This window comes from Lissotriton helveticus, chromosome 4_1 (genome assembly GCF_964261635.1).
Source record: "Lissotriton helveticus chromosome 4_1, aLisHel1.1, whole genome shotgun sequence".
In the NCBI taxonomy this organism is placed as follows: Eukaryota; Metazoa; Chordata; class Amphibia; order Caudata; family Salamandridae; genus Lissotriton; species Lissotriton helveticus.
In genome coordinates, this window is record NC_136063.1 from 1,458,375,910 (window position 1) to 1,458,398,645 (window position 22,736).

A 22,736-nucleotide genomic window follows, 5' to 3' on the forward strand; every position below is an offset into this window, starting at 1 on the left:
CCAGAACATCTTTATATTATTTATAGAATTAGGCAATTTGGCCATCTGGGCCAGAGGTGTTACTGCTTGCTAGGTTGTCAGGTGCATTAATTACTGCTCTATTAAGAGTCTCAAGTAAAGGGAACCAGTATTTCTTATTCATCTAGGTCAGTGCTATTTTCTCTAAATAGGAGTCTAACTGTATGATGTTGCTTTTTTCTTGTTAATCAATGCATTTGTTATGTCTACACTGGCTTTCATGGGAAGGTACAATTGTGTGTCTAGCAGACTGCCTCAGAACCCAAACCAGAGTTTTGCTTGGTCTCTTGCCTTTGACATATCTCTTTGCCTGCGAAGCACCCCAGAACAGGCACAGGCCCAGTCACATGAGCGGCCTACCATGACTCGCAAAGTCGCGGTGCTGAGGCAGTCATGACGTGGATGGTTGGTTCCAGCTTACAAGATGTGGTCTAATCTTTAGGCCTTGTCCTGTGCATTGAGAACTACACCTGGATGCCATGCATTCTGTGGTGTTCTTGTATACAGAAATTATAAAAGCCACATACGAGACGACAAAGATGGCTCCCGTTATAAACACGCATTGGCAAAACCAAGAGGTCTTGGCACTATGAAAGCCATAGGCATGGTCAATGTTGTGTATGGCGTTATAATTAGGGGCAGTCCACTAAATAACAGTCAAGTCACAGAAATCTCAGGGACACATATCCTTTCCGTTTCACACGGATTCTGAGTAGGAATAAGATCCAGTGTCAATAATGCATGTGCATTGCACTGAATTGTGTTTTATGTTTTTTAGGTTTGACACGGTTGATGGCGTTTACAATATTTTGAGCACACACAAGATAGTGCGGTGTTACTAAACTGCTCCAGGGTTTGTTAATAACAATTAGAGAGCTGTTGACAAACAGGTTATCTTTGGTGTGTAACTTACTTGCCCTGACTAGAGTGGTAGGTTCTCCCTGGCTTAGGTGCATACTCTAGCCATCCAGAAACACAATTTCTAACGGTGTGCCATTCAAGAGAGGGTACAAATTACAACATTACATCTAATGTGTGTGTGTTAAGTGTGTTGAGTATGTATATCACTTAGAGTGTGTGTGTCTTTATCAGGTTTCGCCGACTGTGGCGTATCACGCAAGTGTGACAGGTGTGTATATTGTTTGTACTAAGTTAGTGCTGGGTGTGTCTCACGTGGATCATGTCTGCTAGGCATCTATCTCAGACTATACTTAACACACAGTCAATATAACTCTGTGATCCTCGGAAACTCAATAGGACTTCCTAATTTCAACTGTTCTGACCTCAACTGGTTTGCAAACGTCTGAATATATCTATTAGAGACATGCCCACTAGATCAAGCTTGTGGACCATACATGGTTTAACAGTGCATCTCTAACTTTTAACCCTTTTCAAACCCACCCACCCCATTCTTGTAACTTACATTCTCGAAAACTACTTAATGGGCCAGTTTACGCCAACAAAAGCAAAGGCATTTGCTTGGTTTGGTGTAAACCCGCCTGTTCAGTAGTTTTGAAATGTATATGTGCAACAACTGTGCACCAAACTTTACAACTGCTACACCCTTGAAACAATGTGAATAAAAGCCCATCCCAATCTACTTCCCCAACAAATATTTTGATCAAAGAACACAATATAGTGATGTAGGCTGACTGTCAGATGACATATTGACACTTGTTTAATAAACTTTTTTTTTTTATAGGTGGCAGTGTACTGAAAAAAGAGGAATGTACAATCATCAATTTTACGAGTTGAAGCAATCTGTTATTGACGAGCTGTCCAAATTTGGTTCCATCGACTCAGTGACGGCCATTGGCCGAAGTTCTGCACTAGTCGTGTTCCAGAGTATCACAGCTGCATGTAAAGCCCTCAAGGCATATCCAGGTGGCAACCCCGGGAAAAACATACAGTGTTACTGGTACAACAAGTTCATGTCAAAGTATAAATTCCTGCCTACAGGTGAAATGAAGTAAAGCCTTTATCTAGAAAACTTTAAAAGTTAAAATTTTGAACTAATGTAATAGTAAGCACTTAATTTAGTACTAATTATTTATTGTTATTAAAAGGCACACTTAGGGTTATCCTCATTCCACAAGAAAGTAAGATTCTATTCCATCACTCTAATACACTGGACAAGCTACTATCTCAGTTCCTCGTCCCTTTATTTGGTTAAGATCAAGTTTAGGGTATTTTCTTGTCTCCCAACCAGGATAAAAGAGACAAAGGGCGTTGATGAAGATTAATTTTGATCATCCTTCTGTATATATTGTTTGCTCGTCTCAATGTTGTTGCACTGCAGGAAAGGTTCCAACTGTTTGTGAAGGTCAGAGTTTGGACTTCTTCTGGAAAAAGCTTAGAATGGCATTCATGCATTCATCAGACGTCCATCTTTCGATGAGGCGTTCACACTCTTGATTATTCACGGCATGGAGCTTCTCCTTTTCTACTTCCCGTATCAACTGTTTGCTGAAAGCCAAGGACTGTAGGGGTACACAAAAATATATGTTATTACAATAAAAAGAGAATGGTACCATCTTTTCTAATGCAAGATTCTCTTCCATCCCACATACGGCGTGCGCAAAAATGGCTTGTATATCCTATCACTTTCTAAAGAAATAAAAAGCTAAAATGGCTTCCGAAACATCTTTTAAAGCACAGGACGCACAAGTAGTATTTGTATTGCTGAGTCTAGTGGTATAGGATTTTCACAAGATTCCTTTGTTAAAACAACACAAAAACCTAAATTAAGGTGATGACCAATGTACTAATAATCTTACATATGTTGATGTAAACCCTTCATTGTTTCTGTAGGTTTTGTCATTAAAGGAATAATTACAAAGTGTGTGTGTAGTATTGGGTAAGATGTATTCATTATTTATTTTAGTACAGAATGTTTAGTATGTAATAGTGTTCTTAGAGTGTTTAGTATGTTGGTTCATGTACATTCTGAATTACAGTTAAGCACTTGAATACTGGACGTTGACATGTTTGGATGCTTCTTGGATTGCTCCAGTAAAGGATACTTTCCACTATAATTTCGTGTGATTCTCTTTGTAATGACTAAAGTGTGCTTTTCAGTGACGGCTTAATGAGAAAATAACACATTGAGAGGTGCCTGGAACTCCCATCAGATCAGTAAATTTATGGGAGAGTTACAGAAGTGTGTTACAAATAGTTTTTCCCTGGTTCTCACCGGACATATATTTACCCTTATTTCAAACTAGCTACCAAACCCTGCACTCTCCTCCTATGACCCGATAAATCAACTGATGCAGCTCCAGTAAGTTCTGCTAGATGAGGGCTACAAAGAACATCTTTATTTCTACTTATTTCCCTCCATCAACTGCTTGGTTCCCGATTGCTGGCTTGTAATTTAGTATGCTCGTGCTCAGTCCCCTCATTTTAAGCTCATCAAAATGTATAATCTGACTATGCATATAGTGTCATACAATCTCATGTAATATGATCAGAGGCTAGCCTTCACTCTGAACGTGGGTCTTAGGTTGCTTGTGTTCCAGTTTGGAGAGGGCCTGGCTTGGCACTTGGGGCTGTACTCCTCCTATTAGAGCATGACCAACGCTAATATGCGTATGGCTGGGTCTACCCTGGTGGACAAAAACCCAATGGACTGAGATGCGACCCTGAGTAATTACTAGTAGTGGACATTAATTCAAATATTCGACCCATCACTTTTTTGTTCACTTCAGTCTGATGCTAGAAGTGCAGAGGATATGTCCAGGCAGAGGATCTGTCCAGACAAGGGTCCTGTGCTTGTGCCACTGCAACCAAACTACAAACAACTAGGTTGAACCTGGTCTTGGTTTGCTTGTGTTCTGGTTCAGAGAGAACCTGGCATGGCAGCTCAGTCTGGACTGTTACTACTGGAGCAAGACTTAATTGTTTTGCATATGGGCAGGTCTAATCTTAAATGGCAGGGTGGGCAAGAAAATAATTAAAAAACATACATAATTAAAAAATAAAAACATCAATGGAATAGGCTGCAGCCTAAGTAATTACCAGTGGCTGAGATTATTTCAAGCATTGCATCCATTACTCTTTTTTTTAATTTTTTTAAAAGACCTTTATTGTATAGTTTCATAAGACACAGCTACATGCCTACAACCCAGGGGCCGGCAGCAGTAATTTTGATCAGTTTTCTCATAACACAGCGCATCAGCCGACAACCCTGGAGTTCGGCGGCGTAGTAGAGTAATTCCTGGGATGAACCCCAATTTCCATAAGGATCTCATAGCGGCCCTTTTTTCTTTTTTAAACTAAAACATTAAATGAAACAAAAAGAGCGGAGTCAGAAACCAGCCACAAGCAAAACCTAGCCCAGAAAGGGATATATAAGCCACTCGTATCCGAATCATCGTACAGGTCTCCCCACAGGTTCATCACGGGACATGGCCAGTTCTGATGTTGGAGAGTCGCATATTTCCCCCCGATATGCATTCCAATGCCCCCATTTCCTGTCCCATGCTTTCGGGCACCCTCGAACCTTGTAAACAGTTTTTTTGGCAATCATACATTTATCCATTTCAGCCACCCAGCCCACCACCAGCAGCCTATCCGGTGATCCCCATTTCATCGCTATTGCACGTTTAGCCAGAAGAAAACCCAGTGCAGCCCAGTATAGTTCCTGATCATTCAGGTCATTCGCACCCCAGATGTTAAGAACACACTTCTTGGGCCCCAGCGAAACTTGCTTTCCCAGGGAGTTACTCATTTTCAAAAGTATCCTGCTCCAGAACTGTTGCGCCACGGGGCACTCCCACAAGATGTGGTAGAAGGTACCGAGAAGACCACAACCCCGCAGACACTGGGCATCAGGGCGCCTACCAATCTTGGCCAGGGTAAGGGCGGACATATAAGCTCTATGTAGCACTTTCAATTGAATCAGTCGAAACCTATGGCAGATTGCTGATTCCCTCGGGGACATTAGGGCCGAGCGCCATTCCTCCTCATCTAAGGGGCCCAGGTCAGCCTCCCACTTGGATCTTAACGACTGAAAGGGGTCAGGGAGGATGTTACAAAGCTTACGGTATGTTAGGGAAATGGCCTTCTCGGTGAGGGGTTTAGACAAGAGCCTGTCCTCCAGAGGAGAGGCCTCAGGTAAGATAGTAAGATCTGGGACAGCTGCACTAATAGCGTGTGTGATTTGCAAGTATCGGAAGAATTCAGTGGGCGCTAAGGCATATTTAGTCTGGAGATCCGAAAAGGTTAGCAGTTTACCCTTATGAACCAGGTCCCCAATCTCGGAGATTCCGATCATGTCCCATCTATCAAAGCCCTGAGTAAAGCAGAGGGAACCCAAGCTGTGCGTTGACCATAGAGGAGTGGCCTTTGTAAGTCTGTGCGACCACCCCAAACGTCTGTTAGCTTTATGCCAAAGAGCTACTGTATGTGCCATTGGCCCCAAAAACTTAGTTTTAGCAGGTTTGCCGTAGAGAGCACCCAGGTATCCCTCACGACCTGTTTGACACCTATCAAGCTGGAAGGCTGGATTTTGGGGCGAGCCGTGTATCCAACAGTTAACAGCCACTAATTGCGATGCCCAATAATATAGGCGGAGATTAGGTAGGGCAATGCCCCCGTCATACCAACCCTGGAACAGTTTACAGAGGGCAATTCGAGCGCCCCCCCCCCCCCCATTCCACAACAAAAGTCGAAGCTCGCTCTCCACTGACCGGAAATATGAATCCGGGATCAGGAAAGGGCAATTCTGCAGGACATATAAGAAGCGTGGGAGCGCCAGCATCTTAAACAACGCCGCCCTCCCCGGGAGCGAGAGGGGGAGTGAGCGCCAATGGGCAACATCACTACGGAGTCTACGCATGGGGCCCAACAGGTTGCGATCATGGAACAGCTTGGGATCAGGTGTAATGAAGATGCCCAGATACTGAAAACCTTCCTCGGCCAGCGCGATGGAGAACCCCTTTGGCAAACTGGGTGGGGGGCCATGTAACATGTACAGCACCGATTTAGCCCAATTAATAGAGTATCCGGAGTATTTCCCAAAATTAGTAAGGACGTGAAACAAACTATTAATAGAGGATCGGGGAGATGAGACATATATCAGGATATCGTCCGCATAGAGGGAGATTTTATCTATAGCTTCCTCATTCCAGTGTAGTCCTCTAATGGAGACGTCAGTACGGATCCAATGAGCCAGGGGCTCCAGGGTGAGAGCAAACAATAGCGGGGACAGAGGGCATCCCTGTCTAGTCCCACGATGAAGCCGAAATCTCCGAGATGTTTGGTTGTTGACTCGGACTTGGCCCCACAGGTCTGTGTAAAGGAAACGGACCCAGCTAATGAATTGAGGTCCAAAGCCGAATCGTCTGAGAACCTCAAACATATAGGACCATTCGATCGAGTCGAATGCCATTGTGGCGTCAAGGGATAAAATAGCAGCGTCTTGCCGTAGGATGGGACGGCGGCTCAGTATGTTATGCACCCTCCGAAGATTTAATGCCGTGTTACGGCCCGGGAGGAAACCCGACTGGTCATCACGTATCAGGGAGGGGAGCACTGAGAGAAGGTGAGTTGCGAGAAGTTTAGCCAGGACCTTGGCCTCCACACTAATTAAAGAGATAGGCCGGTAAAAGCTGCATTCAGCAGGCGGTTAAGTGGGCTTAAGTAGACCCACTATGGAGGCGAGCCATTGGGTTAGTGGAAGGATCCCGACCTCTCGACTCTTTGTAAACATATTACGAAGATGGGGGATAATGTCGGGGACCATGCCCTTCAAAAATTCAATTGGGACTCCATCAGGGCCCATACGTTTGCCGGAGTTGACGGCAAACAGTGCCGCTGTCAGCTCCTCCGCTGTAATGTCGCCATCAAGGGCCGTTCTATCAGCTTCCGACACAGTGGAGAGGCGCATCTCCTCGAGAAGTTGTCTGGATTCATCAGAAGAGAAGCCAGCGCCAGCGGTATAGATCCGCTCCAGGTGGTCTGCAAATGCCTCCGCTATGTCTTGCGGGTCCACTATTGAGGAGCCGTCTGGCTTCACTATGGACAACACCCACCTAGACCCCTGGTCACGGCGCTCCAACCAGGCAAGCATCTTACCTGCGTTGTCCCCAAATTCATATACTCGATGGCGCGCGTGAAGCAGTCGTGCTTGTGCCAGTTCTTGAGACAAGGCCCTATAGACCAGCTGCTGGGCTCGAAGGGCCGCAGCATTAGCCTCCGACGGTGACACATTTTGGGATGCCTCAAGGAGGATAAGATCGGATTCAGCCCGAAGAATCTGTTCTTCGTGTTTCCGCTGGTAGCATCCATTACTCTTAATTCAAATATTTTTTATTGGTATAATAGGGTATACAACATAAAAAGGAGAAGTGAAAAGAAGAAAAATACAGGTGGTCATTATACATTATAAACTCACTTAGTATGAGTGTAAATAGGTATAACCGTAACATATATATTGACAAATAAAACGAGTGTAGACATAGTTAATAGTATGTTCTTCTGTTCTATCATTGGTGGAAGGGATGTCACGAAGGTTTAACAAATTCATAAGTACAGCTTCTAGTTTCGATAGTCTACTGAATACTCATTGCATGTTGACATAAACCTGTTATTCCTGAAATATAAAACTGTCAAGGTGAGTGATAAATCCCTGTATTTTAAAACAAAAAAGAAGGGATAAATTCCCAAGGGTCGCTACAATGGTCGTAGGTTGCGTATAGAGAGGGATTGAGTTATTAAACAGGAAGATCAGTGCCTAGTGTACTGAGATTGGGTGTGATTAGATACGTGTCTTAGAGGGCCTTCATGGTGGTTTGAATGCAAAGGAGGAAGTGTCCAAAGTGCCCCACATTTTCCTACAAGGAGAGCGCCCGGGAGTTCATTTTAGTGCTATATTGTCGGCACCCCTTAGGAAGATTAGTTCTTCTTGCCATGATTTGGAGACAATCTGTTTGAAGTTTTTCCAGTTTCTCAATATTATTTTGCACGCCAGGGTGCACATTAGGTCTAAGAGGTCACGGTCGTTGTCGTTTTTATTTGGAGGTCTAGGGAACCCAAGGATACATATGAGAAGTCTCTGGCTGGTTTAATATGCAAGTTATGCGTAATGAATTCAAAGATCTTTTCCCCGAAGCAGAGGCGTAGCTAGGGGGTGGCTGTGCGCCCCAGGCGACACTATTTTGGGGGCGGGCGGCCATCAGGCGGAGGCACGGGACAGTTGACCCACCCCAGATTTCTTGGGGGGTGGGGGACACATTACAGTGATGACAGTACACCCAGCCACCCCACGCGTGCAGCGGCCGGCGGCTGTCGCTGAGTAGCACCACACCACACGTGCGTGCAAGCGCACCTGCTTGCAAATGCTTGCTGGACCACCAACCATAGAGGTGGTGCGCGGTGCGGCGCATCGTGCCTTCTTACAAAGTGGGAGGCCTGAGTCGCATAAGCAGGGGCGGATTGGCAAGGCGGGCATTCGGGCATGGGCCGAAGGGCCGGTGCCTCAGTGGGCCGTTTTTTTCTCCCCTGTCCCAGTCCACAGAGAGTGGACTAGGAAAGGGGAGAAATAAAACCGTCCCACAGAGTGCACGGAGACAGACAGAGAAAATGAAAGCAGCCTCGCTGTGCGGTGGAACAGCGATGTCAGCTGTGGCCTCTCCTTCACCCCTGCCCTGCCAAGCAATCAAGCTGAGGCTGGGCTGGGGAGGGGTGATTGTTTGCAAGAATCGGCCTCCCTGGGGGCCAGGTGTTTCTCAGGCCTTTGAGCCATTTTCACCTCGGCCCCCCTGGGGCCCATGCAGCCCAGAAACGGTGTTAGTCTTAACACCTCGCCCACAGCCCTTCACATTCAGGGCATAGTGGGCGAGGAAGAATGGGTCTTGCTGTGGGGGCCAGGTGATGTTTTGAATTTTATTTATTTATTTATGCGATTTTATATAGCGCGGACTTTACCCGAAGGTGTCCGAGCGCTTCACACTAGGAACAGCAATAATACATGAGGAGAAAAATTACAAGTGGACAAATTACAAAAGCAAACGTTAAGTTACATAAATCAAAAGTGACAATAGTGAGCAACCACAATACATGAGGTAGCAATCGGTACATTACAGGAGGAAAAAGTGATGTGTGCAGGTTACAAAAGCGTACAAAGTACAAGTAGAGGTATAATACTGCAATAAATGGCAAACACTCCAGCACAAGAACAAACGTTACGTAGGCAATGGTGGCACTTGTGCAAGTATCTAAAGCAAGCAAAAGTGAGAGGTAGCGTACAGTGTGATACCAGAGAAAAGTGACGTTTGCAAGTTACAAAAGGGTACCATACACAGGTACAAGGGTAATACTACAGTAAATGGTAAACACTCAAACTGCCAGAACACACTGGGAAGGCACTTCCCATGCTCCAGCTTCACCTCAGCCTCCCCCCTGGCTACCTTGGATGACCCAGAAAGCTGTGTTTTGTGCTCCCCTGCCAGGACATTTTCCCGAGGCCTGGAGGGCTGATTAATTTACTAATTGCAGGGGCCTTACCTCTGTTCATATGCTCCTGAGCTGAAGGTCTGGGGAGGGCTAAGTAGGTTAGTAATAGCAGGGGCTTTGCTGCTTTTCAGGTGCTCCTGTGCTGGAGGGCTGGAATAATTTTGTGACAGAAAGGGGCCTTGCTATTTTTTTAGTTGCTCAGCATGTAGGCCATTGTCACCTTGGCCCTGTGTCCTGTGCAAGAACAGTATCCTCCCACTTTCATTCCTTGTCTGTGCAAATGGTGTTTCATGAAAGGGCACGCCCCTTGAATGTGGGCCACGCCCCTTAAATATGGGCCACGCCTCTTGAATGTGGGCCACTTTTTTCGTCAGTTCCCCGGGCCGAATCGGGATGCCAATGCCAATCCGACCCTGCGCATAAGCCATGCCTTTTCATGTCCAAGAGGGGTCACCTCTGGGTTCCACGCACAGGAAAATCCGGATGCATTTCTTGAACTCCTCCGACAGGATTTGGGACAGTCTCCGGAAAGAGGACTCTTCGCAGCGTATCACCGGCCTCCAGGGAGAGTTTGTACTTTATTTGGTTAAGGATTTAAAGTAAAAGTCTCAAAATTCTATATTCTACGAGCTATAGTCGGTCTTCAGATTAAAAATACGCAGTTGCTCGCGTAGGGTGTCTGCTCCCGGTCGGACCACATTGCGCTATCTCAGCTCTCAAAGGGAAGGGTCCCCAGGGCCTCAGGAAATCCTCTTCTGTCAGGACTCGTTCAGTTTAACTCACTTACAACTGTTAGAGAGCTGGGAGCACGGGGGAGTTCGGACGTCACAAGAAAGGGGCCTTTTTAAAATGCATGTGGGGTATTTCAGTTGTTTAGCGGTAATTTAAGGCCACTGCACTGCTGTACACACAATAGCAAAATCGCCTGCAAGCTGACAAGTCTGTCATTAAACATGTCTGCAAAGATTGCGGCTTCTCAAATCTTGACACAAAAAGACCAAGTACTGACAAAGCCAATAGGTGTGACTTTTGTATAGTGCATGTGCGCAGATACTTAGCATCCACACACAGCCTGGAACAGTTCCTAGTCCACAAGAATGAGTACCGAGTTCCGCCCGCCACAACTTAAGCATGGGGCACAGAGCACAGACTCATGCACTCATTCATATGAATATGAAATAGAGAAATAAATGATGGTGAGAAAGGAAGAGAGCGCAATAAATAAAGAGAGTGAGAGACTGAAAGTTGGAATAATGCGAGTGAATAGTAAGAGAAGAGGAAAGCAAGTAAGGATCTGCCAGCTGATGGAGAAAATGGGACCACAGAGGAAAATGGGGCAGAGAAAGGAATACAAAGCAGATACAGAAAGATGCTAAGGGTGACAGAGAAAAGGATGAAAAGAGAATACAAGGGAGAAGGGGGTATATAAAAGGTGAGGCAATGGAAACCACAAGAAAGCATGTTGGGAAGGGAGAGAAGCAGAAACGAATAGCAAGGTAGGAGAGAGGAGGGAACAGATAAACAATGTGGGTCCCAGGGCCGTCAATCTTGTAGCGCGCTAAATCGCTCTCAATGACGGCCCTGGGAATCATTTTTAGCAAGCCCCGCGCTCCTGCAGTGACACGCACGCTGCCCACTTTCAGGCATGTGACGTCACCACCATGCGAATGAGTGGAGGAGTCTTGCGCTAGCCTTAACATTTTAAATTTGCTGCATACAGTCTCCTGCTCTTCTGTGGCTACCTTGCGTTATCCATTTTCACTGTCCCTTGGGCTGCCCTGCATCTCTCTTCACCCCCCTCTGGAGCATCTCCACTATCATTTGGAGCTACCAACATAGGACTTCAAACCAGTGATCTTGATTTCTTTCAGCTGCAGTGCTAGATGACTCCTGCTTCCTTGGCCAGCGGGTTTCCTCTTCATCCAGAGGTGCTCTTGGTAGCTAGGATGGATGCCAGCTCCCTGGGGAGGAGGATGCTAACTTGGGATTCCTTTTGCATAAGGGAGGTTTATCACTATTGGAAATTAACATTCCTCAATTTGGTTAGAAATATCAGCTGTTCTTCGTACTCTTCCCCATTATTAGTTTCAGTCAATGATCATTGTTTCAGGGAGACTGTGGTTTATGTCAGTCAGAAAAGGGGACTTGTTCCCGGTCTCCACCGAGTTAGAAGCACGCCCCTCCCCACCTAATCAAGGTAAGTGAAAATGAATTAAATTTGTATTTTTTACGCTACTTAGGAATGTTTTAGAAAAGGAATGGAGAAATATATTAAATGATGAGCATAGAAAGCTTGTCAAGTCTAGATTTATTGCGTTGTGGCACACAATTTTTAAACCTGACTCAGGAAGGGTTTATGTGAAAGTCTCTGTGCACATTTCATAACACTGTGACTAGAACTTCTAAAGTTCTTGAATCTACTGAGTGGTAAACGCTGATTCTGCTCTCGAATCCAAAGTAAGCTCTTCATCAGTAACTGGCAACTTTCCCAAAAGCACCTGCGATGTCCAGCCAAACAGGCCCCGTACAACGAAAATGTCTGTTCACCATTGATGATGACGGTGGTTGTGAATACGGACGCTTAGAAGTCACAAAAGTAATTCACACACAAGCGCTAAATAAAAAGAAAACACCCAGACACAGAACTGTCATAGTTTCTCCTTTTCTTCCTCCCCCTTTCAAAGCAGAGAGAAACATCATTATTTTAAAAGGCCATTCAACGCCCCCACCATTACAGCTCCCCATAGACTTTCTCACTCCTGTATTTCAGAGATATGATTGTCCTGTGCAGTATATTTGCGCATGGGAACATGTAGGTATAATGACAATACCCTCTCCATTTCCACAGAAAGTCAATTTAACATACCACAGGCACAGAACTAAATGTTCAGGATGTGAAATTCGTTTGCAGAATGCAGATTTTAATAAAGTGAACACACCTCAAATAAACTTACAGTTGCATTTCTCTTGGAAGTTTGTTTAGTGTGCGTTTAATTCATGTAGCTCCAGCACGTAGGGTGGGCAGGGGACTATCCTAGTTAGTCAGTATGGAAGTGACATCATGGTGTGTGCCATCACAGCCTGTGTTGTCACAATGCATGACACCACTCGTGGCATCACAGTAAGTGACCTCACATATCATGTGTATTTAAGCACATTATGAGATTTAACAAATTAAAGTTTGATTGGGATTGTGCTAAAAAAGTGGCGCAATCCCAATGTAAAATCTGGGCCTCAACTAATTTAAAAAAATTTTTTAAACCCTGCCACAAAAAAATTGGCAACATGGAGGAGCATGTTGGTAGATCTGTTATGCTTAATTGGTTACAAAGTCTCCGCTTTCTAATATTTTTATGGGGTTAAGACATCTGCTGCGGAGGTGCCCAGTAAATAACAGAGAATAATAATCGGTGAGATAGCCCAGGAGGTTAAAGTATTTCTTGGAGAGATTTCTGTTTGGGTAGTTGCAGATCTAACTCAAACTAGTATAGAGGGTTAATGTGCCTGCAAAGCATGTAATATGCAGGTGACAGAATTTTTTTTATTTAGCTAGGTAAGTGGGTTACTGCTTTGAACACATATCCTTTTGTTACTTGCAGTTCATAAATAGTAAGCCTTTTAATAAAGAACAGTGAGCCATGCAGGATATGTGAGTGCTACATCTTTTAACCTTCACTGACTCATGCAACATATCTTGTACACTGATTTACACACTTGCATGATTTATTGTCAATCTGTATGTTATGTATATCGATCTGACAACGTGCATTGGGATGCGTAGTGCTATAAAAGAAAAATAGTGCTTTTTAAATAGTGTGTGAAAACTGGGACAGACCAACACATCTGACATTCTTACAGTTCATGTACCTGCTGCCAAGGTAACCAAACCACTGTCTTGATCGCCGACGGAAGCGCCTGGTTCAAGGGCTTCCTAGCTGATTGTATGGTACTTCACTCCACCTCTTTTTAAATACTTTTATCAAGTTCTTTTCAATTACGCTATCATGCTCTTTTAAATTGTTTTATACTTACCACTCCTCCTGCACTGGCGTGTTCCCCGGTCCACCGCTGACGATTCAGTTTGTGTGGAGGGATCGATCGCCATAACCGGAAGTGTTCCCCTCCCATTTCCGGTTACGACAGAGGTTAGCAGTCTAGCTGCTCGCCTCCACCAGCATAAAAACAACATGCCTTACCTGACGCGCAGCAGACGCACCGCTGGTGCGCCGAAGGCGCGACAAAGGCAAGCCCGTCTGCGCCTGGACCGGGCCCAGGGCCACCCCCCCCTGGCCCTACCACCCTTTCACCTAACCACAACGCATTAACCTATTCCTCATCCCACCTCAGGGACATCAACATCACTACCAAATGTCATCACTGTCCCCCTCTTGCCCTAGATACCAGTCCTAATTCAAAGTCCACACACTCCCCCCGTCTGTCCCACTCCCCTCCCTTACACCCCCCCACTCCCCTGCTCTCTTCCTCGCTGCTCTTATAAACACCCGCTCTCTCCCCAAACACAAATTTGACATCCTAGAGTTACTTACTAGGCAGAACCTAGACCTCCTATTTATAACTGAAACTTGGGTCGACCTCTCCTCCAGCCCAGATTTCTGCTCCGCCACGCCGGAAGGTTACTGTGTACTCAGACAAGACAGGCCAATCAGGAAGGGAGGTGGCCTTGCCATCATTCACAGAGAACAAAACAACACCAAAATAGAAGCCCTAGACTCCTCGGTCTGTGAAGCACTCGCCTTCTCCATTGCCCTTTCCAAGAATCATTCTTTTAAAGGAACCCTCCTTTACCGCCCACCTGGCCCCCCGAACAATCTTCCTCACAGCCTTAGACAGCCTGATAGAGCCTATAGCAGGAGCCTCCGATTACACCATACTAGGGGACTTCGATTTCCACCTAGAATCCCCCGATGATAAAGACACTGTCCTTCTCACTACTGACCTACAAGCAGCTGGACTTTGCCAGCTAGTAACCAAACCCACCCACCTAGCTGGCCACACCCTTGACGGCCTTTTTACCAACAACACCAACATCTCCCTCCTCTCTGCCATCCCCCTCGTCTGGACAGATCATGCGGCAGTACTCTTCACCATCCAGTCCCGATATACTAACCTTCCCCGCCCCAGCGCCCGGATCCCTAAACTCACTCGAGCCTTGAACAACATCGACATTCCCCTATTCACATCCACCCTTTCCAATGCCTGTCACGATGTAGGTCCCGACCCAGACATAGCATCCATCAACTACCTTGACTGGCTGAATGGCGCCTTTAGTACGCTGGCACCACCCAAGACAATCCGCCCCAACCAAATTACTCCTTCCGACCCTTGGTTCACTAAGGCGCTCAGACTTCAAAGACAACACTGCAGAAACTTAGAAAGGCACTGGCGCAAACACTACAACGGTCACGACAAAGGACGCACTGGCAACATACAAACGCCTCATTATCACTGAAAAAAGGAACTTCTATTTAACACAGATCGAATCGGCCCAAAACTCTTCCAAACAGCTGTTCCAGATTGTTATGTTATGTTATGTTACGTGGATTTGTACTACGGACAGCTGCCCCAGCTAAGGGGCGTCCTGGCGCATGGCAAGGTAACACGCAACAGCCACAAGAAACACAACAGCTAAAAAGAAGGAACCAGGTTAAAATAAGAGAGTTTTAATAGCCTTACGAAAAGAAAAAAGATCCTCCAACAACCGAATCCCCACCGGAAGGGAATTCCACAGTTGGCTGCTTTAACCCGGAAGGAACGACCACCAACACGGCACAGCTTGTATCTGGGAGTGATAGTGAGAGCTTGGCCCAGAGATCTCAGATGCCGAGTGGGGACATACCAAGACAGGAGGTCCATAAGAATTTGAGGAGCCGTACCATTTAGAATCTTGAAGGCTAAACACAGTACCTTGAATTGGATTCTAGCCCTGACTGGCAACCAGTGCAACGCTTTCAAAGTACTGGAAACAGGGCAGAATCTAGGAAGACCAACAATTGCTCTAGCGGCGGCATTCTGCACCCGCTGGAGGCGGGTGACTTCGGCCAGGTTAGCGCCCACCAGGAGAGAGCTGGCATAATCCAGGCGCGATATAACAGTCGCCTGTATTACCAGCTGCCGGGTGCGGGGGTCGAAGAAATTCAGGACTGGACGCAGAGCCCCCCGGAGGATTCCAAAGCAGCAGGCAGCCGTTTTCTTCGTATGCCCCACAAAACTGAGAGTGGGATCCATCCACACTCCCAAATTTCTCAATTCCGTCACCGGAAGAGGGGCCGACCCAAGCTCCGAAGGCCACCACCTATCCCCCCAGAGATCCGCCCTTCTACCGATGATCATGATCTCGGTTTTCTTCGCGTTGAGCTGGAGACAGTTGGCCTTCATCCAGCTTGCCACCGCCCTAAGTCCACTCTGAAACCTGGGTGCATCCTGGTCCGCATCCCCGCTGATCGTAACCGCTAGCTGGGTGTCATCGGCATATGACACCATGGTCATACCCCACTGCCTGACAACCTCAGCCAGCGGTCTCACGTATAGATTAAACAACGTGGGGCTCAGCGAGGATCCCTGCGGCACTCCCTGTTTCAGAGGATGGAACTTGGACTGGAACGGTGGCATCGCAACGCTGAAGAAGCGACCATCGAGGAAGGACCGGAACCACTGGAGGGCGGATCCCCCCCACTCCTATCTCCTCCAGGCGATGCAACAGGATAGGATGAGAGACAGTATCAAAGGCGGCGCTTAGATCTAATAGTACAAGCTCCGCCGTCTGTCCTGCATCCATCACTGTGCGAAGATGTTCAGCCATGGTGAGAAGGGCGGTCTCCGTGCTGTGTCCAGCATGGAACCCGTTCTGGGTGGGGTCTAAGATGTTAGCTCGAGTGAGGTGGTCGGAGAGAACCTTGTTAACATGGGCCTCCATGACTTTGGTCGGCCAGGGGAGCAGGGAAATAGGCCGATAGCTTTCCGGCTTTTCCGGGTCCAAGGAGGGTTTCTTTAAAATAGGAGAAACCACAGCCCGCTTCCAACTTGCTGGAACCGTACCCGAGGCCAGCGAGATGTTAATCAGGGAGAGTACCGAAGTACGACCCATAAACAGCTGGTCTCTAAAAAGGGCTGGCTTAAGCGGATCGGCGGGCGACCCGGATTTCACCTGCTGAGTCAAGATGTCAAATCCCTCAGTTGTCAACGGGGGCAACACATGCAGCAGAGAATCTCCAGAGATGTTACATAGAGTACCTGCCGGTGGCCTAGTATCAGGGAATGTCAAGTAGATGTTCTGAACTTTTTCTAAAAAGAACAGGGCAAGGGCCTCACAATGCGCCGTGGAACTCGTTATAGTTGCCGAGGTCCGCTTTGCCACAAGGTCCTTTACCACTTTGAAGATGGTTTTTGATGGGTTAGGGCTATTTCCGAACTCCGCAGCATAGAAAGCTGCCCGGGCCCGGCATATAGCACGATGGTAAATTTTAACGGCAGCGAGGTAGATGACCTTCTTCCCGCTGTCGTACACCTTCCGCCATTCCCTCTCTGCTCGCCTACAACTACCCTTGAGTGCACGTAACGCACTATCATACTAAGGGCTTGACTCCCGGGAACTAATTTTCCTAGTCGAGATGGGAATCAGGGAGTCAAGTGCCTTAGTGATCCACGAGCAGAACCGATCGTAGCCTGCATCTACATCCTCCAGAGGTCCCAACGGCGCTGCAGCGAGGGCTCTATGAAGGTCCTCAAGTCTCTATTTACTCCAATGTCGTGTGGAGACCATCCTTGCGGGAGTGGAAGGAGAAATTCCCGGCACGGGGACATCGATGGCCACTAAAGAGTGGTCCGTCCAGCCGAGCGGAGTTACGGCCATAACTGTGGCCTCTGTCAAGTTCGTAAAGAACGGATCTAACGTATGGCCGCCTACATGTGTGGGATGCCGCACTATTTGATGGAGTTGAAGAGCCTCCAGATAGGCTAGAATACAGCACACCGTAGGGATATTCTGATTCTCAAAATGCAAATTAAGGTCCCCCAAGATAGAGAAATTGGCACACCCCACCGCCAGCGAACTAACAGCATCAGGGAAGGCAGCCCTAAATGCCACCTCACTTCCCGGTGGGCGATAAACTACCATCCCTGAAAGGGAAAACTGAGGGTTAGCCAAAATTTTAAAGACAGCACTCTCGCAGCCTGCGATGTTAAGGGCAGACCAACAACAAGAGAGACTAGATCTCACTGCGAGAGCGATGCCCCCTCCCCATGTCGATCGATTCAGGGTGAAAACCGAAAAATCAGAGGGAAATGCCAGATTAATAATGGCCGTATCATCATCCTTCAGCCACGTTTCCGTGATAGCCACGATGTCAGGGGCCTCTATTCGCATCAAGTCCCTAATGGCTTGGTGGTGTAGAACTAGAGACCTCGCATTAAAGCTCCGGATACGCAGAGCATGAACCTGACGGTTGCTGCGCGAAGCGACCGGTGGAGCCTCCTGGCATATCTTAACCGGAGAGTCCACTGCCCACTGGCCACAGGCGCACTGATAAGGGCCACAGAGCGGGTGTAAAGGTGCATGTATACATCTCGGGACAGAACGTCCTAAGAACCGCAGTTTGGCGGCAGTATATACAATCATAGCGCAATCCCGTGTAGCTGAACCTGAGACTAAAAATACCTAAGATCTGCCGCGCCCTGCGCGTCCTTGGCGCAGACGGGCAGGACTCAGGCACGACTCCGGCTAAGCGACGGCGTCCCACTGCGCGATCCCGCTGTGCGGGAGAGGACGACTTTAAGTAGGCGAGGCGATCAGCACACCGAGCGTAAAGACGCTCCAAGATGGCGCTCGTGAAAGATCTAAATAGCCCAAGGCAAGATGGCGCCCACCGAACCAACCCCGGGACCCAGACCCGCCAAACGGCGGTGCGTTAACTCATTTAGATGCAGGTGAGAGGGCTGGAAGATGCTCCCAGGCAAATCGCCTAAAAACAGGGGAAAACGAAATTAAAATAATTGATTGTAAACAAACTCTCTAATCCTCCCACCTGCCCAAATTCAGACACCTCTAAAGACCTCTGCAATTCCCTTGCCAACTTTTTCGAAAACAAGGTTACTGCTATTTACTCAGCCTTCACCTCGCACACCAACCCCACCTTCACGAACCCGGACCCCCTCACCAGCACCATCTCCTCCACTTTCCTTAAATTCCACCAGGTCTCCCCAAAACAGACCTCAGATTTAATCTCTTCCATAACATCCGGTTCCCCTCCTGACCCCTGTCCACCTTCCATCCTCAAACTTATTCCTGATGTCATAACTCACTCTCTCACCAACATCTGTAACTTGATGTTCCTCACAGGCTCTTACCCCTCAATCTGGAAAAAGGCCGTCATCAAACCCCTCTTGAAAAAACCCACCCTTGACCCCTCAGCCTCATCTGGCTACCGACCTATCGCCTGTCTCCCATTCCCATCTCAAATTTTTGAAAAGCTAATGAGCACACAATTATCAGACTTTATTGATCAAAATCACCTCCTGGATGACACTCAATTCGGGTTCAGAAAAGGCCATGGAACCGAAACGGCCCTTATAAAGGCATCCGATGAGATTAGGGTGATCTTAGATCGAGGCGGCGCGGCAGTCCTGATCCTTTTGGACTTGTCTGCCGCCTTTGACACGGTCGATCACGCCACCCTCATCGACCGTGTCTCCTCCCTAGGCATCAACCACACAGCCAAGGCCCTGCTAGCCTCATTCCTTACCAACCGTACCCAGTCAGTAAAGCTAGGCTCCTTTTATTCACTAGTCTTCACCCTCCCCTGCGGTGTGCCCCAAGGATCCTCGCTAAGTCCAACCTTATTTAACATCTATGTTTCGGACTTAGCGAGGGTAATCAAAACTCACGGGATGAGTCTAACATCCTATGCTGACGACACCCATCTGGTGCTAGCAGTCCACAATGATGGGGAAGCAGTTGCATCCAGATTCCAGGAGGGAATGCTAGCTATCAGCTCCTGGATGACGAGCAACTGCTTAAAACAAAACTCCGATAAGACGGAGGTAATGACCTTAGGCAACCTCACCCCAGGATGGTCACCTACCTGGTGGCCCGATGAGCTGGGCCCACCGCCTGACCCCGTCACCAAGGTCAGAAATCTAGGGGTCTTGTTCGACGATAAACTCTCCTTCACCCACCATGCAAATGCAATTGTCTCTTCCTCCTTCTATATCCTCAGGAACATTAAGAAACTATTACATTATCTTCCCCTCTCAGCAGGTAAAACACTGATCACCACACTAATCTCCCCCCAAACCGACTACTACAATGCACTTCTGCTCAATGCCCAAGAAAAGTCCTTAGCAAGCTTCAGCTGGTTCAAAACGCTCCAGCCAGAATTCTACTCGCCATCCTCAAATCCAATCACATTACACCCGCCATTCGACAACTCCACTGGCTGCCTATCAGAAGCCGGACCAAATTCAAAGCTCTCTGTATCGCGTACAAAGCGATCAATAATTCAGGACCACAGTTTCTAAAACACGCTTTTTCATTATACACACCTAACAGACCACTACGCTCCTCCAGAGCACCTCTACTATCTGTCCAACAGACCAAGAAAGCTTCTTGGGGAGACAGGCGCTTCCTAATCTCCATGGCAAGACTTTGGAATTCCCTCCCTCTCCTCATTAAAACCAGTCCCACACTTATCACCTTCAGGAAACAATTAAAAACCTGGCTTTTCAACCAATAATCTCCTGTTGCAGCGATTTCCTCTCTGGGTTCAAGTCCACAAGCGCCGAGACACCCTAGGGTATTTGCGCGCTATACAAGTTGCATAAACATAAACATAAACATGCACTTACATAAAGGGACCTAACAACGTCAAAAGCATGCCTCTCTTAAGTACCTGTGAAGAGATAACAAGATGTGTGATTTGTCTCCCTCCATTGCATTTACATTAAAGTGTGAGGTTCCAGGCCACTCAATCAAAAGGATCGTTACTCAGTTGAGTATGTGCTCCTTGGCAGCGTGTGTTCGCTGGGAGAGGTTAGTGTTGGGCACGCAGCACCTCTGCTCTGACCTTTGCTTCCTCCTGCATTGGAGTTGAGCGTGGTGCCGTAACTTAAACCCTGTCAATCCACCCGCGCTGCTCGCCGGCCTTTCCCCCCAGAAACCCCCGCTATCGGCCATGGGCGGTAATCTGAGGGATATCCCTGGGTGCCAGAAGCTCTAGCTATGCCACTGCCCAGAAGGATTGCAAGAGAGGACAATAGATTAACATTTGTGGTAAGTCTCCTTCATGCGAATTGCAATTCCAGCACTGGGGAGATTGAGTGAGGTTAAGTTTGTGTAACTTTGCTGGTGTCCAGGATGACCCATTGATAAGGAGTAGTTTCTGTCCTGTAACTTCAGTTCTGTAGTAGGGGTATCTCTGTTATAGTCATAATCTAGTGAATAGTCCCGCCCATGTGCGTGGACCCCGGCAATCAAAAATAATCTCTTATGTTGTCAGAAAATTGCAGGACTGCAAAGACACTTAAGAGAAAATTTAAAGACAAATAATGCAGCCTATATCCACCAAAAATCCACAAACAGCAAAGCCTGTCCAGATTTCCCTTGTTTTTACTGCAAAACCCCTCAGAAATGATAGAGAGGAAGGCCTGGACAGACAAGCCCCATAGGCTGCCATTATGTGGCTTAAATAGGATACTGTGCCTTTAAGAGAACCTTCCAGAACCTTCTCTCAGTATCCCAGAATGCATAGCAGGTCCAACTTACTTTCAGTTCTTTTTGAAGGCGTAAAACGCCAGACCTGTCGCATTCCTTAAAGGAACATTTCTCTCCACCGGGGAGGCGGGAGGGCGCTTATGACTATAACAGAGATACCCCTACTACAGAACTGGAGTTACAGGACAGAAACTACTCCTTCTGTAGTAGGGGATCTCTGTGTATAGTCATAATCTAGTGAATAGAATGGCAAGCCCATCCCCACACCAAAGTGGCGGTGGAGAAAAGAAAATTAACGCCACTATTGTGCGAACAGATTTCGCAGCGAAGCCTGCCCAACCTGAGCGTCTGCCCTGGCATCAGTGTCCAGGCAGTAATGCTTAGCAAAGGTATGAACCAACTTCCAAGTGGCCGCCTTGCAGATCTCTGCAATCGGAACATTACGGAGCAAAGCTGTCGTGCCAGCTTTGCCCCTGGTGGAATGATCCTTAGGCTTACCTCCTAAGGTCTTATTAGCTTTTTGGTAACATAGCTGTATGCAGGACACAATCCACCTAGCGATAGACTGCTTAGAGGTCGCAAGACCCGTCCTGACAGATCCATAATTGATAAACAATTGGTCAGACCTACGAATATCTTTGGTCTTATCCAGATAAAACTTCAATACCCTCCTAACATCCAGGGAATGCAACGACCTTTCCGCTGGAGATGAAGGATTCTGAAAAAAACGTAGGCAAAGTTATGGTCTGGTTGACATGAAAATCAGAAATAACCTTGGGAAGAAATTTAGGGTGAGTACGCATAACAACCTTAGCAGCATGAAATACAGTACAAGGTTCTTGGCAACACAACGCCTGAATTTCACTCACCCTGCGGGCCGATGTAATGGCCACGAGGAACGCCGCCTTCCAGGACAGGTGCTGCAACGAAGCCTTATGAATAGGTTCAAAAGGCTCCTTCATCAACCTGGACAGCACCACATTCAATTCCCATGAAGGCGAAGGAAGCCTGACAGGAGGGAACACTTTCTTCAAGCCTTCCAAAAAATCTTTGATCACAGGGATCTGGAAGAAGGAAGTCTGCGAAGGGCATTTCCTGTAGGCAGGCAAAGCAGCAAGATGAACCTTAATAGAATGGACATTAAGGCCAGACTGCGCCAACTGTAGAAGATAAGGAAGGATGACATCTTCCTTACAAGTCGTCGGATCATAGTTCTTAGACTTGCACCAGATACAAAATCTCTTCCACTTGTAAGCATAGGAAGTCCTAGTGGAAGGTCTCTTAGACTCCTTCAGTATGTCCATACAATCTGCAGGGAGATTCAGATGACCATATTGCACTAACTCAGGAGCCATGCTGCCAAACTCAAAGACGATAGGTTGGGGTGCAACATCAGCCCCCCGAACTTCGTGAGAAGGTCCGGCCTGCATGGCAGCCGAATGTGAGGAAGGAGAGACCGGTGAAGCAGGTCCGTGAACCACCACTGTCTGGGCCATTCCGGGGCAATCAATATCATCCGCGCCCCGGACTGGGACAG

General features: G+C 47.2%; 1 protein-coding gene across 2 annotated transcripts in view; it reads right to left on the reverse strand.

Annotated features, from left to right (window-relative positions):
* Window positions 1–1,662: 1,662 nt before the first annotated feature.
* LOC144829176 (enoyl-CoA delta isomerase 2-like) overlaps window positions 1,663–22,736 on the reverse strand; it is a 530,023-nt gene continuing 508,949 nt past the window's right edge. For both annotated transcript variants that reach the window (XM_078688045.1, XM_078688046.1), the window contains exon 10: window positions 1,663–2,498. In XM_078688045.1, the coding sequence (XP_078544171.1) occupies window positions 2,343–2,498 (156 nt within the window). In that variant the 3' untranslated portion in view covers window positions 1,663–2,342. The remainder of the gene's footprint in view (window positions 2,499–22,736) is intronic.